The sequence below is a fragment of the Phyllobates terribilis genome, unplaced genomic scaffold (assembly GCF_046119375.1).
Source record: "Phyllobates terribilis strain yellow unplaced genomic scaffold, ASM4611937v1 Scaffold_5__5_contigs__length_657084704, whole genome shotgun sequence".
NCBI lineage: Eukaryota > Metazoa > Chordata > Amphibia > Anura > Dendrobatidae > Phyllobates > Phyllobates terribilis.
The window spans coordinates 300,639,944-300,659,140 of NW_027362765.1; the positions used below are offsets into that span (position 1 = coordinate 300,639,944).

General features: G+C 43.7%; 1 protein-coding gene across 6 annotated transcripts in view; it reads left to right on the forward strand.

Moving 5' to 3' along the window:
• Positions 1-19,197, forward strand: part of LOC141273069 (NACHT, LRR and PYD domains-containing protein 3-like) — a 120,027-nt gene that overhangs the window by 90,316 nt on the left and 10,514 nt on the right. For all 6 annotated transcript variants that reach the window (XM_073684424.1, XM_073684423.1, XM_073684422.1 and 3 more), the window contains 2 exons: positions 6,343-6,510; positions 6,677-6,847. In XM_073684424.1, coding sequence (XP_073540525.1) covers positions 6,343-6,510; positions 6,677-6,847 — 339 coding nt within the window. The remainder of the gene's footprint in view (positions 1-6,342; positions 6,511-6,676; positions 6,848-19,197) is intronic.

Consider the following 19,197-nt stretch of genomic DNA (forward strand, 5'->3'; position numbering starts at 1 on the left):
GCTCCAATCAGGTATTTGAGTCTTATCATCGTCTTCCTCATTGTCTCCACCAACAGGAGTTACAGTTTGGGAATGAGGGTCTACATTATGGTCAGAACCTTCTGCGTCTGGTCCTGGATCCGACTCAAAGATTCTGGGCATCAGTGTAGATCATTTCCTCGTCTGGATTCACAGAAGCGCTGGAGTTGACCTCTGATTCCCAGGCTATAGTATGAGTAAACAGCTCTGCAGACTCAACCATCTGTTCTACCTCATACTCAGACGGGCAGCTGGAGATTTGGGAGCTGTGAGGAAGCAAGTGCGATTTGGGTGACACCTTTGAGGACTGGAGTATTTGTGATGTTGAAGTTGATGTGGAGGAGAGCCCACTTAAAGGAGCACTTGATATCCGTTGAAGCACCTGCTGTTTTTGTGCCTCATCTGGAATTTGTAGCGATTGGCGTGGCCGTAAGAAAGGGATCTTATCACATTGTCCGCTAAAAGAAGTAGACATTTTAGTTTGGCTGGAAGATGGTCTTTCTTCTGCAGATGTTACTGTTGCTTTAACACCTACCCCACGGACACAACCTTTTTTCCCCTTCCCAACACGCCTATTCCCCTTTCCACCAGCAGCAGGCCTTTTTCCACTCATTTTGGTGGTTAACTAATTCACAACTCTGGAGTTGTTTGCACAAAAAAACAATGGATGGTAACCGAGCAGAGCTGAGTGGCCAAACTGTGGTATTAGGCCAAAACTATTGGCTGGGTTAGATGCAGAAAAAAATTATATTCAGTTTGCAACCTGATGGAGGTCAGTATAGATGGATTAATAGAACAAGACCCACACACAGCTAGAAGCCCAATATTTTTTCAGAGCTAGATGCAGAAAAAAATTATATTCAGTTTGCAACCTGATGGAGGTCAGTATAGATGGATTAATAGAACAAGACCCACACACAGCTAGAAGCCCAATATTTTTTCAGAGCTAGATGCAGAAAAAAATTATATTCAGTTTGCAACCTGATGGAGGTCAGTATAGTTGGATTAATAGATCAAGACCCACACACAGCTAGAAGCCCAATATTTTTTCAGAGCTAGATGCAGAAAAAAATTATATTCAGTTTGCAACCTGATGGAGGTCAGTATAGATGGACTAATACAACAAGTCCCACACACAGCTAGAAGCCCAATATTTTTTCAGAGGTAGATGCAGAAAAAAATATATTCAGTTTGCAACCTGATGGAGGTCAGTATAGGTGGACTAATAGAACAAGTCCCACACACTGCTAGAAGGCCAAATATTTTTTCAGAGCTAGATGCAGAAAAAAATTATATTCAGTTTGCAACCTGATGGAGGTCAGTATAGATGGATTAATAGAACAAGACCCACACACAGCTATAAGCCCAATATTTTTTCAGAGCTAGATGCAGAAAAAAATTAGATTCAGTTTGCAACCTGATGGAGGTCAGTATAGATGGACTAATAGAATGATGCTATGCCCAAAAGATTTTACTTCACTAGGTGCAGTAAAAAAATTGATATTCTATACACAGGTGGTATATCTTGCAACACAGATAGGCTACTCCACTGACTAACACACTCTGCAATAGGCCAAAAAGGATTAGCTTTGCTAGATTCAGCCAAATGCTGTGAAAAAAACTTGCACAGCACTGGCACAGACCTGCCTGGCAAAAACTGATAGGAACTGATGTAACCTAGTCCTGAAAAGGACTCCAATTACAATTAGTCTTTACTCCCACAATCTATCTATTTAAGAGCACAGACCTGCCTGATAAAAGTCGTAGGAAATGCTGTAACCTAGTCCTTAAAAGGACTGCAATCACAACTATTCCCTACTCCCAAGCTATCTGTATATTTGTGCGAAAATTGGCTTGAAATTAACAAGGTATAGCGCACACAGCAACAGCGGTGCCGTCTAACACGCAGCTGCAGCAGTGAGAAAATGGTGGTGACGGGGAAAATGGCTTGGTCTTATAGGGCAAGGACATGTGACATACACTGCCAATGACACATGCCCTTGCTTGTGTGAAAAAAAGCACTTCGCTCCGTGTGTGCGCTGCTGATAGGCTGACAGATTGCACCTCCCCACTGTAAATGCGGGAAAGAGAAAAAAAAATGGAGATCTTCATTGTTCCTGCAGAGATCCATCCCCTGCCCCTCCCCCCGCCCCGCTGTACACTCAAACTGCCTATTAACATTAATTTTCATCATTACTGAGAAAAAATCCAGTTATGATTTTGGTGCACGAACAGTTATCGAACATAACCTCGAACAGCCGAATTTTTCTCAAATTGTTCGTGTTCGCCGAACGGCTCGAACACCGCCCAAAACAGCTCGAATTTGAGATTGGCGAACAGTTCGAGTAGAACAACGCTCATCTCTTCTCGTAATGACCTGTAGAATCATAATGACAGGTCAGTTATAGGATTTAGTGAACATGGTAAAAAAAAAAAAAAAAAAACTATTGTGGGATTGCACTTTTTTGCAATTTCACCACACTTGGAATTTTTTTCCCGTTTTCCAGTACACAATATAATAAAGCCAATGGTATCATTCAAAAGTACAACTCGTCCTGCAATAAAAAAGCCCTCATGTGGCCATATTGATTGAAAAATAAAAAAAGTTATGGCTCTGGGAAGAGGGGAGCAAAAACGGAAAAAGGCTGCGACATTAAGGGGTTAATATGAGGTGGTTCCCCTCCCATTTACACAGATACAGAGTGACATGTATCCTCTATACAGTGATATGACAATCAGTGGCCACTGACCAGCTGTAGCCTAAACCTTTTGGTCAGAGCGGATGTCTGCTCTGATGGAATATTGATGAGAAGCAGCCAATTAGCAACTGCTGATTGGTTGCAGCGTTCACATGACATGACAGTGTCTAAAAGCGCTGACATGGCTGGAACTGCTCGGGTGCAGGAGTTGCAGCAAACAAACAAACTTTGCATATTTTACACAGAACTCAAGCATTTGAGAAGGAGTTGTCCAAGTAATGCTTTAATTTGCAGTAAATGAAGACAAGGCTCAATAGTCCGACTTTCAAAAAAATTCTAAAAAAAAACAAAACAGAAAACAAAATTGTAAAGATCTGTACAATAAAACATAAATATGAACTGTTCTACAAATAGCAAGCCTTCAAATGGTTAGATCAGCTGAAAACATTACAGCTCTTGTAATGCAGTGCCATGAAAGCAAAAGCAATTTTTACTCTATGCATTGTGCCATTTTTGAGAAAAAGTACTAAAACCTAAGGAAAAAAAAATACACGTTTGTTATCTTCTTATTTGTACTGTCCCGAAAAATAACATGAACAAGCTAATAAGTTAAGAAAAAATTGCAAAGGACGAGCAGATGATATACATTTATACTTACCGTATATGTAGTCTTAATGATCCAAAACATCCACATAATAGGAAGATGTATATCTGCTGACTAGATTGGATAGACCAATCGGAAACAAACTACAACCAATATATAAATCCAACAAAGAGGTCAATTGTATTCAATAAAAAAGACCTTTATTGTGATAAATAGGGTACATGGTGGCAAAGAGAAAGAGCACACACACATGGTAATAGCATATTATAATTAAAAAATGTTAATTATTATTATATGTAGAAAGGACACCAGAGCTAAATGGCAGTAACACAACTCTAATTAGAAATTCAATATAAATGCCAATGTTAGGTCCAAACTGCTACAATAGCAAGGTATCAATCCCAGGTGATAACAACTTATAGCCAAATATAGGCGTAACCAAGGACATAACTGGCAGTATATGTCCCTATCAAGGGATAAGTTCCATTTAAATTAATTAATAGTTATTGGTGAGTTGTGCTGCATGCTCATCATATCCATATACAGTATGTGTCATTATATGGTGTTCTAAAGGTTCGTACCTCATTTATGAGACATATACAGTCATGGCCAAAAGTTTTGAGAATGACACCAAAATTATATTTTCACATGATCTTCTGGCCTCTGGTTTTTATTAGTGTTTGTCTGATGTTTATATCACATACAGAAATATAATTGTAATCATATTATGAGTACCAATAGGTTATATTGACAGTTAGAATGAGTTAATGCAGCAAGTCAATATTTGCAGTGTTGCCCCTTCTTCTTCAAGACCTCTGTAATTCTCCCTGGCATGCTCTCAATCAACTTTTGGACCAAATCCTGACTGATAGCAGTCCATTCTTGCATAATCAATGCTTGCATTTTGCCAGAATTTGTTGGTTTTTGTTTGTCCACCCGTCTCTTGATGATTGACCACAAGTTCTCAATGGGATTAAGATCTGGGGAGTTTCCAGGCCATGGACCCAAAATCTCTATGTTTTGTTCCATGAGCCATTTAGTTATCACCTTTGCTTTATGGCAAGGTGCTCCATCATGCTGGAAAAGGCATTTTTGGGCGCCAAACTGCTCTTAGACGGTTGGGAGAAGTTGCTCTTGGAGGACATTCTTGTACCATTCTTTATTCATGGCTGTGTTTTTAGGCAAGACTGTGAGTGAGCCGATTCCCTTGGCTGAGAAGCAACCCCACACATGAATGGTTTCAGGATGCTTTACAGTTGGCATGAGACAAGACTGGTGGTAGCGCTCACCTCTTCTTCTCCGAATAAGCTGTTTTCCAGATGTCCCAAACAATCGAAAAGGGGATTCATCAGAGAAAATGACTTTGCCCCAGTCCTCAGCAGTCCACTCCCTGTACCTTTTGCAGAATATCAGTCGGTCCCTGATGTTTTTTCTGGAGAGAAGTGGCTTCTTTGCTGCCCTCCTTGAAACCAGCCCTTGCTCAAAGAGTCTCCGCCTCACAGTGCGTGCAGAAGCACTCACACCAGCCTGCTGCCATTCCTGAGCAAGCTCGGCACTGCTGGTAGTCCGATCCCGCAGCTGAAACAGTTTTAAGATACGGTCCTGGCGCTTGCTGGTCTTTCTTGGGCGCCCTGGAGCCTTTTTGACAACAATGGAAGCTCTCTCCTTGAAGTTCTTGATGATGCGATAGATTGTTGACTGAGGTGCAATCTTTGTAGCTGCGATACTCTTCCCTGTTAGGCCATTTTTGTGCAGTGCAATGATGGCTGCACGTGTTTCTTTAGAGATAACCATGGTTAACTGAAGAGAAACAATGATACCAAGAGCCAGCCTCCTTTTAAAGTGTCCAGTGATGTCATTCTTACTTAATCATGACTGATTGATCGCCAGCCCTGTCCTCATCAACACCCACACCTGTGTTAATGGATCAATCACTAAAACGATGTTAGCTGCTCCTTTTAAGGCAGGACTGCAATGATGTTGAAATGTGTTTTGGGGGTTAAAGTTCATTTTCTGGGCAAATATTGACTTTGCAAGTACAGTAATTGCTGTTAAGCTGATCACTCTTTGACATTCAGGAGTATATGCAAATTGCCATTACAAAAAATGAAGCAGTAAACTTTGGAAAAATTACTATTTGTCTCATTCTCAATACTTTTGGCCATGACTGTACGTTTTGAAGTGGCTCTGGGCTCAGTGGTCCTACTGCTGGTGTGGCGCTCACCCGACGCGTGTTTTAGTGCGTCCTTCATCAGGGGGTCCGAAACGCGCGAGAACCGGAGAACCCGGAGGAAACCCACACAAACGGGGAGGACATACAAACTCCTTGCCGCTGTTGTCCTTGGTGGGATTTGAACGCAGGACCCCAGTGCTGCAAGGCTGCAGTGCTAACCACTGAGCCATATTTAACAAATAATGATTGGCAAATAAGATGCAAAAACATGTGAAATTCAGTTAGGAAACAAAGAAGAAATTTGCCATGAAATCAGTTTTTTATGATTATTTGCCTCTGGTGTCATTCCAGATTTTTTATTGTGAGGATGGATTTACACAGGCGGATTTCTATCCATAACAAGTGTCAATCGACAATATAACAAGCCAATCAACACTTGTTTAAAGACCCTTTAACAGAATCTGATATAAACTGTATGCAAATGAAAAATCATTAATTCCCCATACAGTTTTTTTTATTATGCTTGCTGTTATGGATTGAGTTATAGGTTAGATTAATAAATCCAGTATCACTGGACACCTTTTTGCATCTCCTCTGTGAGTCATTATTAAATTAATGACACTTAAACTACTGCAATGCCATGCACATGGGGTAAGCGACATAGCTAATCAGAAGAAATATACTACATTTCTAATTGGAGGTATTTGCTGATATTATTATTATTATTATTATTATTATTATTATTATTAATAATAATAAACCAACTACATATTGGGAGAGGATCTTGGAGATGAGAGCACCCCTTTAACATTCAAATGAAGAGAAAACAATGATGTTTTTTTTTTCAGGTTTAATGAATCTTTTCTGCCAACACCATTATGCAATGATCTACACACCCTTGTAAGAAGCCAGTCTTTGACTAAATTGTGCTTAACATGGAAAGCATTGCTTCCTTCAGGAGTAAAATATCTGTGTGAGGGACTCAGACATTCAAGCTGTACCCTGCAAGAATTGAGGTGAACATTTCATATTATGTAGAAATCAGGGTTGCCAACCCAGTCTGTATAAATAGGACACTTTCTATTGCCACACAAGTTATATCACTTTTATGATACCATAGTGTACCAAGTCAAAATACTCTATGATATTCAAAATGTTCCATGATATTCCATCCTCTCACAGCTTGACTGGTTGTCGACTGGTTCCGTCATCATGTGAAGATCTCAGATCTGTTATTATTACAAACCACGTGCTAAAAAAAATGGACCTTTCGTGTAATTTCCTTGGAGACTATGGAGTAAAAATTCTATGTGAGGGACTCAAACATCCAGGCTGTACCCTGCAGAAACTAAGGTGAGGAGGATGCTATGATTGAAATAATAATTAAGTGCGGCAAGGTCTGGAATCAAATTATTTTTGATGACATTCACAATTTCTCGACTTGGACTATGGAAGTCAAGAATCATCTTGATAAATTGCAAATTTTCTAGAAAACATTATGGACTTTCCAATTCTTAAGTCCAGATAACTAGTTGATGGGTTAGTGTCAGTGTGTTTATAGTTGTATGAGATGATACTTTTTGTTTCATTAGTGAAGTTTGATCTTGGACCATCAAAGGTTTGAATGATATCTCTAGGATGTCTCGAACTCAGAGCTGGTCAAAGATCACCCTGTGGGCTACATCTGGCCCTCTGGCTCTTCCAGTTTGGCCCGTGGACCAAGAGAACCGAAGGGCTTAATCATAATGGATCATACTGTATATAGGAGGCTATGTGGGGGCTGATATTGTATATAGAAAGCTATGTGGGGGCTCATACAGTATATAGAGAGGCTATGTGGAGGCTCATACTGTACAGTATATAGGACTATGTGGGGACTCATACTGTATGTAGGGGGTTTTGTGGCGGTTCATACTGTATATAGGAGGATATGTGGGTGTTCAAACTGTATATAGGGGGCTATGTGGGGCTCACACTGTATATATGGCGGCCCTGTGGTGGCTCATACTGTATGTAGAAGTCTGTGTGGGGGCTCATACTGTATAAAGGGGGCTGTGTGTAAGCTTATACCCTGTATATATAGGGGGCTGTGTGCGGGCTCATACAGTATATAGGGGGATGACCTATTCATAGGATAGGTCATCAATGTCTGATCGGTCGGGGACTGACACCCGGCACCCCCGATGATCAGCTGTTCTTGGTGTCTGCGGCAGCAGCTGCCGGCTTGAAATGCTCAGTTGCGGAGCTGCTCTGTCTTCTCATAATGACTGTGGCAGGGTACTACACATCCGCCTCCTATTCAAATCAATAGCTCCGCAAGTGAGCATTTCCGGCCAGCGGCCACCGCCGTCACTACCGAGAACAGCTGATCAGGGGGGGTGCCAGGTGTCGGACCCCAACCAATCAGGCATTAATGACCTATTCTATGGATAGGTCATCAATGAAAAAGTAGTGGACAACCTCTTTAATTCTGCCCAGAATTAAGTGATATATAAAATAATTATAATTACTATGCTAATATTGATATTGAGCAGAATTAATTTCCACCGATTGGTTCTGCCACCCTTGACAGTCATGGTCTCTCATATGGCCCTCAGGAAAATTAATTTCCCACCCCTGCTCTAACTCTACCTCGATATAGCAGCAGTGAATAAATGGAGGAAAATTAATATGATATTTTAGTAGTAAGATTTGCTGAACAAGGACCTTTATAATGTTAGATTCATTAAAGAGGACCTGCCGCCAGGTGAGAAATGGCCAGTATTTGCTGTTATTTTATTCCCACTGTTCTCCTGAGAATTCCATTTTTTTTTTCCAAACCACCATATGGTTTCAGAGATCTGGGCCTTTTTATTTAGTGCTGATTTTTTATGGTCTTTACCAAGTGGATGTTGTTTACTGGGTAATAATGCAGAGCAGTATAAAGACACCCCCCAGAGAATTCTATGAGCACCGGCCCCTTGGTAAAGACCATAAAAATTAGTAATAAAAGTAATAAATAAAAAGATCCATATATTTGGAACCATATGGTGGATTTAGAAAAAAACAACAAAAAAAAACCTGCAATACTCAAGGAGCAGAGGAATGAAAATAAGAGCAAAAACCTGACATATCTGATCTTGTGACAGGTCCTTTTTAAAGAGTAACTGTCATTTTAATTTTTTTTGTTTTATCATAAAATAATAAAACAGATTAAAATAATAAACTTTGTAATATATTGTATCTGAGAAATCTGCTTCTCTCTCCTCCTGGACTGATCTTTCATTCTCAATACTATTCAGGGGCGGACACTGACAGCTTGGAGTCCCTGTGCAATAAATGTGTCTGGGCCCCCCTCCCTGCCCGGCACACTGCTTATGATGAGGGCAATCTTGCAATGGGACCCCCGAAACCTTGGGCTCTATAGATAATGAATAGAGCAGAGGCCAAGTATGCACAACTCTGCTTCATTCATCTCCAGTGATCAGCAAGCTATCCCCGATCTAATGGATCTGGGATAACTTGATTATTTGGTGAATAACCCTTTAAAGAGCCAGGTTTACAGGAAGCAGAATACACAGTCAGTCCTGCTCTTCTTCCAGTATTGTCCCATGTGTGCTGTATGGCCCAGATCCCCTGACTACATGTGAGTACTCACTATTGGGACGTGCCATGCAGGAAAACAGAGACGGCAGCCAGTGAGTCTGGTGAGTAAAGCGTTCATATTCCAGCTCTCTTCCTGCATCACATGCCCCCTTTTTAAATCCAAAGGCGGTGAAGGTAGAGATATACGTCCGTGCCGCTGAATAATCCTCAAATCAGGACCATATAATAAAATCCTTGTTTATTGGTAAATGCCTACGCGTTTCTGGGTGTTCCACACCCCTTCATCAGGGCACCAACAGACCCCCTTTTTGAAATCTTGCACTCTGCGCACCGCTCTTTCCCCGGCTCTGGGTCAGAATGATTATGGGTGGGAGTGAGCGGGGCCCCGTGCTACTTGACATCGGGCCCGTCTCACTGCCACCCATAATCTTTACTGAGTGGCTCCATATGCCCTGCGTGGTCTGCTGCTATGAGCAGTACGCTCCTGCCTGCAAGGGCCCCCCTCCACCTCCGGGCCCCGATGCAGTTGCACCAGCGGTATGTCGGCCCCGATGCAGTTGCACCAGCGGTATGTCGGCCCCTGATACTATAAATTCACGGGTAAAATCTGTCTTCAGTGAAACAGAATTTCCAATTACTGAGATAGATGACAGTTGGTGCAAAGGTTCTATCGAGAATTGTAGTTGTTGTTTCAGGAGAATGCCTGTGTCTTCCTCTATCTTCTCCCTCCTCTTCCGCCCTCTATGTAGAATTTTAAAAGCATCCACTGTCATCTATTTCAGTAAGTGGAAAATCTGTCCTCCCTGAATACAGATTTTACCTGTGAATTGAGAGTGGAAACTCAATCCAGAAGGAGAAAGAAGCCAATTTCCCTGATAACATACTATTGATTTATGAAAAAAAAATGTAAACTACAGTTACTCTTTAAGTGACAGAGCCAATTTTACCGTAGTGATCAAGTCCAATTTTTGAAATCTTAGCAGTGTCACTGTATGTTGTAATAACTCTGTGGTATATGAATATTGTTTACTTTGATCACTGGTCTCATACACTGCAGTACTCGTGTACTGTAGTGAATGAGACTTGTCAGTGTCTCACTGACAGAACCTGATAGACTAGGCTTACAGAAGGGTCTAACAGGCCACCGTACCCTAGGGTCATCAGATGACCTTGGGTACCATGGCAACTTTCGGCACCCGCGATTACAATCGTAGGGGACTGATGGTGTCAAAGGGTATCTTTTAACCCCCCTTTAACCACTCAGATAACACTGTCATGATTGTCAGCAGTATGTAAGAGATTAATCGGCCCCAATCGGTTCCAAAACTGGTTGAGCCAATGCTGCAGGGTGTCAGCTGTCATATTCAGGTGTCAACCGCGGGATCTTCACCCTCTGGAGGGCGCTATACACTTATTGCTGATTGCCGTTTTAAAACAACCGCCCTTTTAACCCCTTTCTGACATTGTACGTAATAATAATACGTCCCCGTGCCCTGGGACTTATAGACCAGGTACGTATTATTACGACAATGTGATCGTGCCCGGGACACGGATCCTGGCACTTTAACCCCCTAAATGCTGCGATCGCAGCATTTAGTGAGTGAGCATAGGGACAGAAGCCCCCCTGCTCTTGGATCGGAGACACCGCACTACCAGTGCAGGGACCCGATCGTTGCCATGGCGACCCAATGTCGTCATGACAACATCCGGGTCACCAGGCCCCAGCAAGTTACTTTGATCATGCACTGCACATGATCAAGCTAACTTGTGTCTACAGGGCTGAAAGTTTAAAGGTATAGCAGTGATCCTGCGCTGCTATACCTTATAACTGATCAGACTGCAAAAAGTGAAAGTCTCATAGTGGACTAAATAAAATATTTTAAAAAAAAAGTGTAAAAAAAAAAAAATAGATGACTAATAATCAAAAAAAAATATATATATATATATAATTACACATATATACATATATATATTCCATCCGGTTTGCGTTTAGTTGGACCATCATTTATTTTTCAACAGGACAATGACCCCAAACACACCTCCAGGCTGTGTAAGGGCTATTTGACCAAGAAGAGTGATGGGGTGCTACGCCAGATGACCTGGCCTCCACAGTCACCAGACCTGAACCCAATCGAGATGGTTTGGGGTGAGCTGGACCGCAGAGTGAAGGCTAAAGGGCCAACAAGTGCTAAGCATCTCGGGGAACTCCTTCAAGATTGTTGGAAGACCATTTCCGGTGACTACCTCTTGAAGCTCATCAAGAGAATGCCAAGAGTGTGCAAAGCAGTCATCAAAGCAAAAGTTAGCTACGTTGAAGAACCTAGAATACAAGACATAATTTCAGTTGTTTCACACTTTTTTGTTAAGTATATAATTCCACATGTGTTAATTCATAGTTTTGATGCCTTCAGTGTGAATGTACAATTTTCATAGTCATGAAAATACAGAAAAATCTTTAAATGAGAAGGTGTGTCCAAACTTTTGGTCTGTACCGTAGATATAATTACACATACTGTATATATATATATATATATATATATATATTGTAAGGCAGCGCTAGTCATCATCCTGGGGGACACTCGCTTCACCGGGTCAATTAAAGCACACATGCAACGTTTTCCAGTAACATGAAATCCAGCAGTTTATTACACTTCATAACTGCTTATAACATAGTCCGTCTCAGTGGCTCATCGGCATGTTTACACACATAACATCCAAGAGCCTTTCAAGTGGCAGACAGGCCCACTTGGCTCCAGTTACAGCCTTCAGCAAAGTAACTATATCAATGTCCATATAACGCACCGCTTTTACCTTTTGCCGGGTCTAGCGGTTTCCATCAGATTTGTTCTGCCACAGCTGTGGCTTTACGGCTTCCCAGATGGGGTCTCCAGCCCTCGTACCTTCCAAGGCTACTGGCATCTCTTACACACAAGGATTCAGCCTCTGCCTTTCAGGCTTCACCAGGCCTCTTAGGGCCTCACTAAGCCTCTCCAGGCTAATGGTGTCCCACACACAGGGAACAGGTCTCACGCCTTTCTCGCACTGTTTCAAAAGCACCAGGATTTATATATCCTTCAGTGCACACAGGACCTGTAATGATGTCACAGTCATGTGATCAGTCCTTTAGTGCACACAAGACCTGTAATGATGTCATAGTCATGTGATCAGTCCTTCTGAGGGAGAGGTACATGGTCAGCCAGAACACACCCTGGACCATTACAGTAATGCCGCAAGCCGCTGCATTACATATCCCCCCCTCTGTTCAAACTTGTGGGGTTGAACACATAATATACCCAATCACATTATAACCCACAGTTCACACAGAGACCATTTACTTGACAATTGCGCTGCTCAGCCCCTGGAACATTAGTCATCGACATTAGCCCATTCCTTAGGGACCTACCATCTGTCATTGTCACTGACTTCGTCAAGTCACATTTCCGGGTCGTAACCTTGTCAGAACTCCCCCGCTCCTAGCGGTCAGTCGTAGCCTTGTCAGACCTCCCCCGCTCCCAGCGGTCAATACAGCAGTGTGACTCACATGCCCTGGTACCTAAGGTCCGGTTCGACTCAGTACTGTCCCGTACTCTATTGGGTCGTTTGTATGGGCCACTCAGACCTGAGTTATTGGAGGTCTTACTACCTCTAAACCCACGCCCACTATCCTCAGGACATCTTGGAAAGTCTCTAACTTCTACTGTAGCCATTCTATTATTTGAAGGGCCCTTTCTCTGTCTGTCTAGACGGCTGCCATCTTCTGCTGCTCAGGCGATTCTGTCTTTCCACTCGCAGTCTAGCGAGATTCAACTTTTCTACCTCTCGCAGGTAGGTCACTCGGTACTCCATCAGCATGCGTATATATGCAAGACTTTCTTCCGTTCCTACAGCGGAGAATGACACCATGCCTTCTTCATCTGGTATCCAGTCCTGTCGATCACGTGGACTGCTTACTTTCACCACACCAGACTTCTTTACCATCATCTGCATGGCTCGGCCATTTCTCCCAATGAGCTTTCTTACCAGAGCATGAGGCACCCGGATGACCTCTTCACGCAGACTTTGAGCTTTTCTCATAAACTCCAGTTGTCTAATGGCTTGTTCCGTCTTCAACCGGACAAACCGCTTTGTGCGAATACATCGCCAGTGCAGTTCACTTAGGATAGCCACCCTCTTCACTGTGACTTCGATTGTGGACAGGACCAACAGCTGTTTAGCTTCTGAGGTCGAGTACACCTTACAGGCTCCCACGGCCTTCTTAAACTCTTCATGCACGGACTCACTGGTGCATTCTTCTCTCAAATCCTCAGGTACATCTATGAGGCACTTGTACTGAAACTTTTCTGTCTCACCAGTGCTTTCCAGACGGATCAACCGGCTCAGGTTTCAGGGACAACTGACTTTCAGCTTCTTCACCCTGTATGCTTCCCCTGAGCTGACTCACGGCTACAAATTCAAGAATTTTCATCTAAACCACTTTCATTTCATACTTATCTTCTGATAACACTCTCTTAGCTCTCCTCAGGTCCACCTTCTCATGGTATAAAGGAGTAAGTGCAACTTGTTTGCCCTTTTCCTTCTCCAAGGAGGCCTCGTTCACTGAGTGATACTTTGCTAGGCGACCTTTGAGCTCGAAAACTTCTTCCTCTAGCTCAGCTACTCGCCTCTCAGCAGCCCATGTCTGAAGCTCTTCCTGCTTCAACTGCTCCTTTAACAGTAGCGTTCTCTCAGACCTCTCTGTCTCCAATGCGCCCACTCAGCTCTCGACAGCCAGTCTCTCAAGCTTATCTTGCTTCAAATGGGCTTGTAGCGACTCCTTGAGCTCCTTGATCTCGGCTGTTACATCCACCGAATCACCCGAGCTCCTATTATTCGAGGAGGTATCTGTTTCATACCTCCCATCTCCAGTGGCCAACTTCTGGCCCTGGTCTGTGGCTTCTCCGATAGACTCCTCCATCTTTTTCCGCTCAGCTTCCATATTGCTGATTCTTTCCTTAAGGCATGTCTCTGCCCTCTGGAGATTATCACAGAACATCTGCAGCTCCTTCACCTGAGCTTCCAGACCTAGGGTCTTTCTGCGGAGATCATCATTTTCATCACGGGTGTCCTGCAGAGTGGTCTCAACCACTTGGCGCATGTGGTCTGCATCCGCCTTATCATCCTCTAGTTTTTCCTTAACCTTGAGGAGATCCTCATAGTTTATCTTAATTTGTTGCAGTTCCCCACTGAGTTCACCATACTCCTTCTTGGATTCACACCGCTCTTTCTTCACTTGGTACAGCTCTAACTGTACCAGGGTGAAACAATCTTTCACCTCGCACAACTCATCTTCACACTCCGCTTTGTCAATCTCCAATTGAAAAACCTCCTCCTTGGTTTTGCGGCGGTCCTCCTTAATTTCCTGGAACATTTCCTTCCATTGGTTAACTTCCTCGCTGCTTCCCTCCAGTTCTCGCTGTAAGTTCCTCACAACCTGGTATATTTTCTGCCGTTTAGACTCCAGGCTCCGCTGGTCTGAGGACACGTTCTCCAGGTTTTCCCATAGTTGCTGCACGTCACTCTGACACTGTTGCCTGATAGGCTCCAGCTCTTGGTCATGACTGGCCACCTCCTCTTTCAGGGCTGTCAGATCCTTCTGTCTCAGTACTGTACCGGAGGTTGCTATTGGCAACATCACCTCCTCTTCTTCCTCTAAAGGAGGATCCACACTTGGAACAAAGGCACACAGCATTACATTTTCTTTATTTTCACTTTCAGCCAAGACTACAGGAGCAACCTTTTTGTGGCCCTTGCGCCTTCGACGACGAGAGGGGGACTTTCTCACCTCGTCTAGCTCCTCCTGACTGAACTCTCTTTCTACTTTCATAGTGTCACCATCAGCTGTGGGGTCTGTGTCACTCCCCATGGTGTTGTGGACCAACAAGTCACCTCCCACCTTGACGTCAACCCCTTCTACTGGAGCTACCCCGTTATCAATGGTCAAATTGTCATTTTTAGGCCGTATCAACCCACAACCAGTAACAAATTCTGGTTTTCTATACTCCATGCGCTTTTGAAAATCTGCCCCCTTTTGAGACTCCGCCCCCTTTTGGACACCCACACCTGTAGGGGGATTTTTACAAAAAAAATCAGCAATAGTCTTAGGACCCAGTTCACAACATCTCTTACCACCTCCCCGGGCACTCTGGGACAATACTGGCACCCCCAGAGAGTTCACAGAATGGTCCACTGCCACCATTCTATACGGTGCCAACAGATCCTGCCGTTCCTGCACCATATCCTGTAGACGTTTCTCAAATACCTGCTGCGGTTTTAACCGGCACTTTAATCGCTCAATAGCTTCAGTTTCATTTGCTGCTCCGTTCACAGCCATCGCGGTACACTGTTTACACTAGACACTTCACACCGCTCTCCCCGGAGATTTTCGTGGTCCCGCCGAGCCACAGCAAACCAGCTTTGAGTGCGAGGACAATCTTCGTGACCCCACCGAGCCACAGCAAGATGCTTGCATCCACACTCGTTGTCCTATGCCGTTACCCCTAGCAACCAGGCTGCAGTTGCCCCTAGCAACCAGGCTGCAGTTGCCCCTATTCTCCAACCACATGTAAGGCAGCGCTAGTCATCATGCTGGGGGACACTCGCTTCACCGGGTCAATTAAAGCACACATGCGATGTTTTCCAGTAACATGAAATCCAGCAGTTTATTACACTTCATAACTGCTTATAACATAGTCCGTCTCAGTGGCTCACCAGCATGTTTACACACATAACATCCAAGAGCCTTTCAAGTGGCAGACAGGCCCACTTGGCTCCAGTTACAGCCTTCAGCAAAGTAATTATATCAATGTTCATATAACGCACCGCTTTTACCTTTTGCCGGGTCTAGCGGTTTCCATCAGATTAGTTCTGCCACAGCTGTGGCTTTACGGCTTCCCAGATGGGGGTCTCCAGCCCTCGTACCTTCCAAGGCTACTGGCATCTCTTACACACAAGGATCCAGCCTCTGCCTTTCAGGACTCTTGTCTTCCAAGCATCTTGCCCTCCAAGGCTACTGGCATCTCTTACACACAAGGATCCTGCCTTTGCCTTTCAGGCTTCACCAGGCTTCACCAGGCCTCTTTAGGCCTCACTAAGCCTCTCCAGGCTAACGGTGTCCCACACACAGGGAAAAGGCCTCACGCCTTTCTCGCACTGTTTCAAAAGCACCAGGATTTATATATCTTTCAGTGCACACAGGACCTGTAATGATGTCACAGTCATGTGATCAGTCCTTCAGTGCACACAGGACCTGTAATGATGCCACAGTCATGTGATCAGTCCTTCAGTGCACACAGGACCTGTAATGATCAGTCCTTCTGAGGGAGAGGTACATGGTCAGCCAGAACACACCCTGGACCATTACAGTAATGCTGCAAGCCGCTGCATTACAATATATATATATATATATATATATATATATATATATATATATATATATACACAGTATATATATATATATATGTATACAGACACACACACACACACTGCTCAAAAAAGTAAAGGGAACACTTAAACAACAGAATATAATTCCAAGTAGATCAAACTTCTGTGAAATCAAACTGTCCACTTAGGAAGCAACACTGATTGACAATCAATTTCACATGCTGTTGTGCTAATGGAATAGACAATAGATGGAAATTATCGGCAATTATCAAGACCCACTCAATAAAGGAGTGGTTCTGCAGGTGGGGACCACAGACCACATCTCAGTACCAATGCTTTCTGGCTGATATTTTGGTCACTTTTGAATGTTGGTTGTGCTTTCACACTCGTGGTAGCATGAGACGGACTCTACAACCCACAGAAGTTGCTCAGGTAGTGCAGCTCATCCAGGATGGCACATCAATGCGAGCTGTGGCAAGAAGGTTTGCTGTGTCTGTCAGCGTAGTGTCCACAGGCTGGAGGCTACCAGGAGACAGGACAGTACACCAGGAGACATGGAGGGGGCTGTAGGAGGGCAACAACCAAGCAGCAGGACCGCTACCTCCGCCTTTGTGCAAGGAGGAACAGGAGGAGCACTGCCAGAGCCCTGCAAAATGACCTCCAGCAGGCCACAAATGTGCATGTGTCTGCACAAACGGTTAGAAACCGAATCCATAAGGGTGGTATTAGGGGCCGACGACCACAGATGGGGGTTGTGCTCATAGCCCAACACCATGCATGGCGCTTGGCATTTGCCACAGAACACCAGGATTGGTAAAGTCGCCACTGGCGCCCTGTGCTCTTCACAGATGAAAGCAGGTTCACACTGAGCACATGTGACAGACGTGACTGAGTCTGGAGACGCCGTAGAGAGCGATCTGCTGCCTGCAACATCCTTCAGCATGACCGGATTGGCAGTGGGTCAGTAATGGTGTGGGGTGGCATTTCTTTGGAGGGCCGCACAGCCCTCCATGTGCTGACCAGAGGTAGCCTGTCTGCCATTAGGTACCGAGATGAAATCCTCAGACCCCTTGTGAGACCATATGCTGGTGCGGTTGGCCCTGGGCTCCTCCTAATGCAGGACAATGCCAGACCTCATGTGGCTGGAGTGTGTCAGCAGTTCCTGCAAGATGAAGGCATTGAAGCTATGGACTGGCCCGTCCGTTCCCCAGACCGGAATCTGATTGAGCACATCTGGGATATCATGTCTCGCTCTATCTACCAACGTCACGTTGCACCACAGACTGTCCAGGAGTTGGCGGATGCTTTTGTCCAGGTCTGGGAGGAGATCCCACAGAAGACCATCCGCAACCTCATCAGGAGCATGTCCAGGCGTTGTAGGGAGGCCATACAGGCACATGGAGGCCACACACAAAACTGAGCCTCATTTTGACTTGTTTCAAGGACATTACATCAAAGTTGGATCAGCCTGTAGAGTGTTTTTCCACTTTAATTTTGGGGGTGACTCCAAATCCAGGCCTCCAGTGGTTAATAAATTTGATTTCCATTGATGATTTTTGTGTGATTTTGTTGTCAGCACATTCATCTTTGTACAGAACAAAGTATTCAATGAGAATATTTCATTCATTCAGCTCTAGGATGTGTTATTTGAGTGCTCCCTTCATTTTTTTGAGCAGTGTATATATATAAATATATATATATATATATTATATATATATATATTATATAAATATATACAGTACAGACCAAAAGTTTGGACACACCTTCTCATTTAAAGATTTTTCTGTATTTTCAGAATATAAGACATATTTTCAGTTGTTTCACACTTTTTTGTTAAGTATATAATTCCACATGTGTTAATTCATAGTTTTGATGCCTTCAGTGTGAATGTATAATTTTCATAGTCATGAAAATACAGATAAATCTTTAAATGAGAAGGTGTCCAAACTTTTGGTCTGTACTGTATATATATGGATCTGCAGGTGCGGTAGACAAGCAGAGCAGAGCAAAACCCGCAGATGCGGTAGACAAGCAGAGCAGAGCAAAACCCACAGATGCGGTAGACAAGCAGAGCAGAGCAAAACCCGCAGGTGCGGTAGACAAGCAGAGCAGAGCAAAACCTGCAGATACGGTAGACAAGAAGAGCAGAGCAAAACCGCAGGTGCGGTGAACAAGCAGGGCAGAGCAAAACCGCAGGTGCGGTGAACAAGCAGAACCAGATACACACAAGGTACTTACAATGAAATAGCGAGTGTACACAAAACTCACAAACAGAAGCTCAGAGACAACGAGATAGAGTTAGGTGCAGGTTCAGACACTGCAGGAAAAGGGAAGGTTCAGACATAGAGAGAAACAGACAACAGACTAGGACACAGTTCAGGCAAGAAATCCCACTTATTAAACCTGACAGGGCACACCTGTGAAGTGAAAACCATTTCCGGTGACTACCTCTTGAAGCTCATCAAGAGAATGCCAAGAAGGTGCAAAGCAGTCATCAAAGCAAAATGTGGCTACTTTGATGAACCTAGAATATAAGACATATTTTCAGTTGTTTCACACTTTTTTGTTAAGTATATAATTCCACATGTGTTAATTCATAGCTTTGATGCCTTCAGTGTGAATGTACAATTTTCAAAGTCATGAAAACACAGAAAAATCTTTAAATGAGGTGTGTCCAAACTTTTGGTCTGTACTGTATA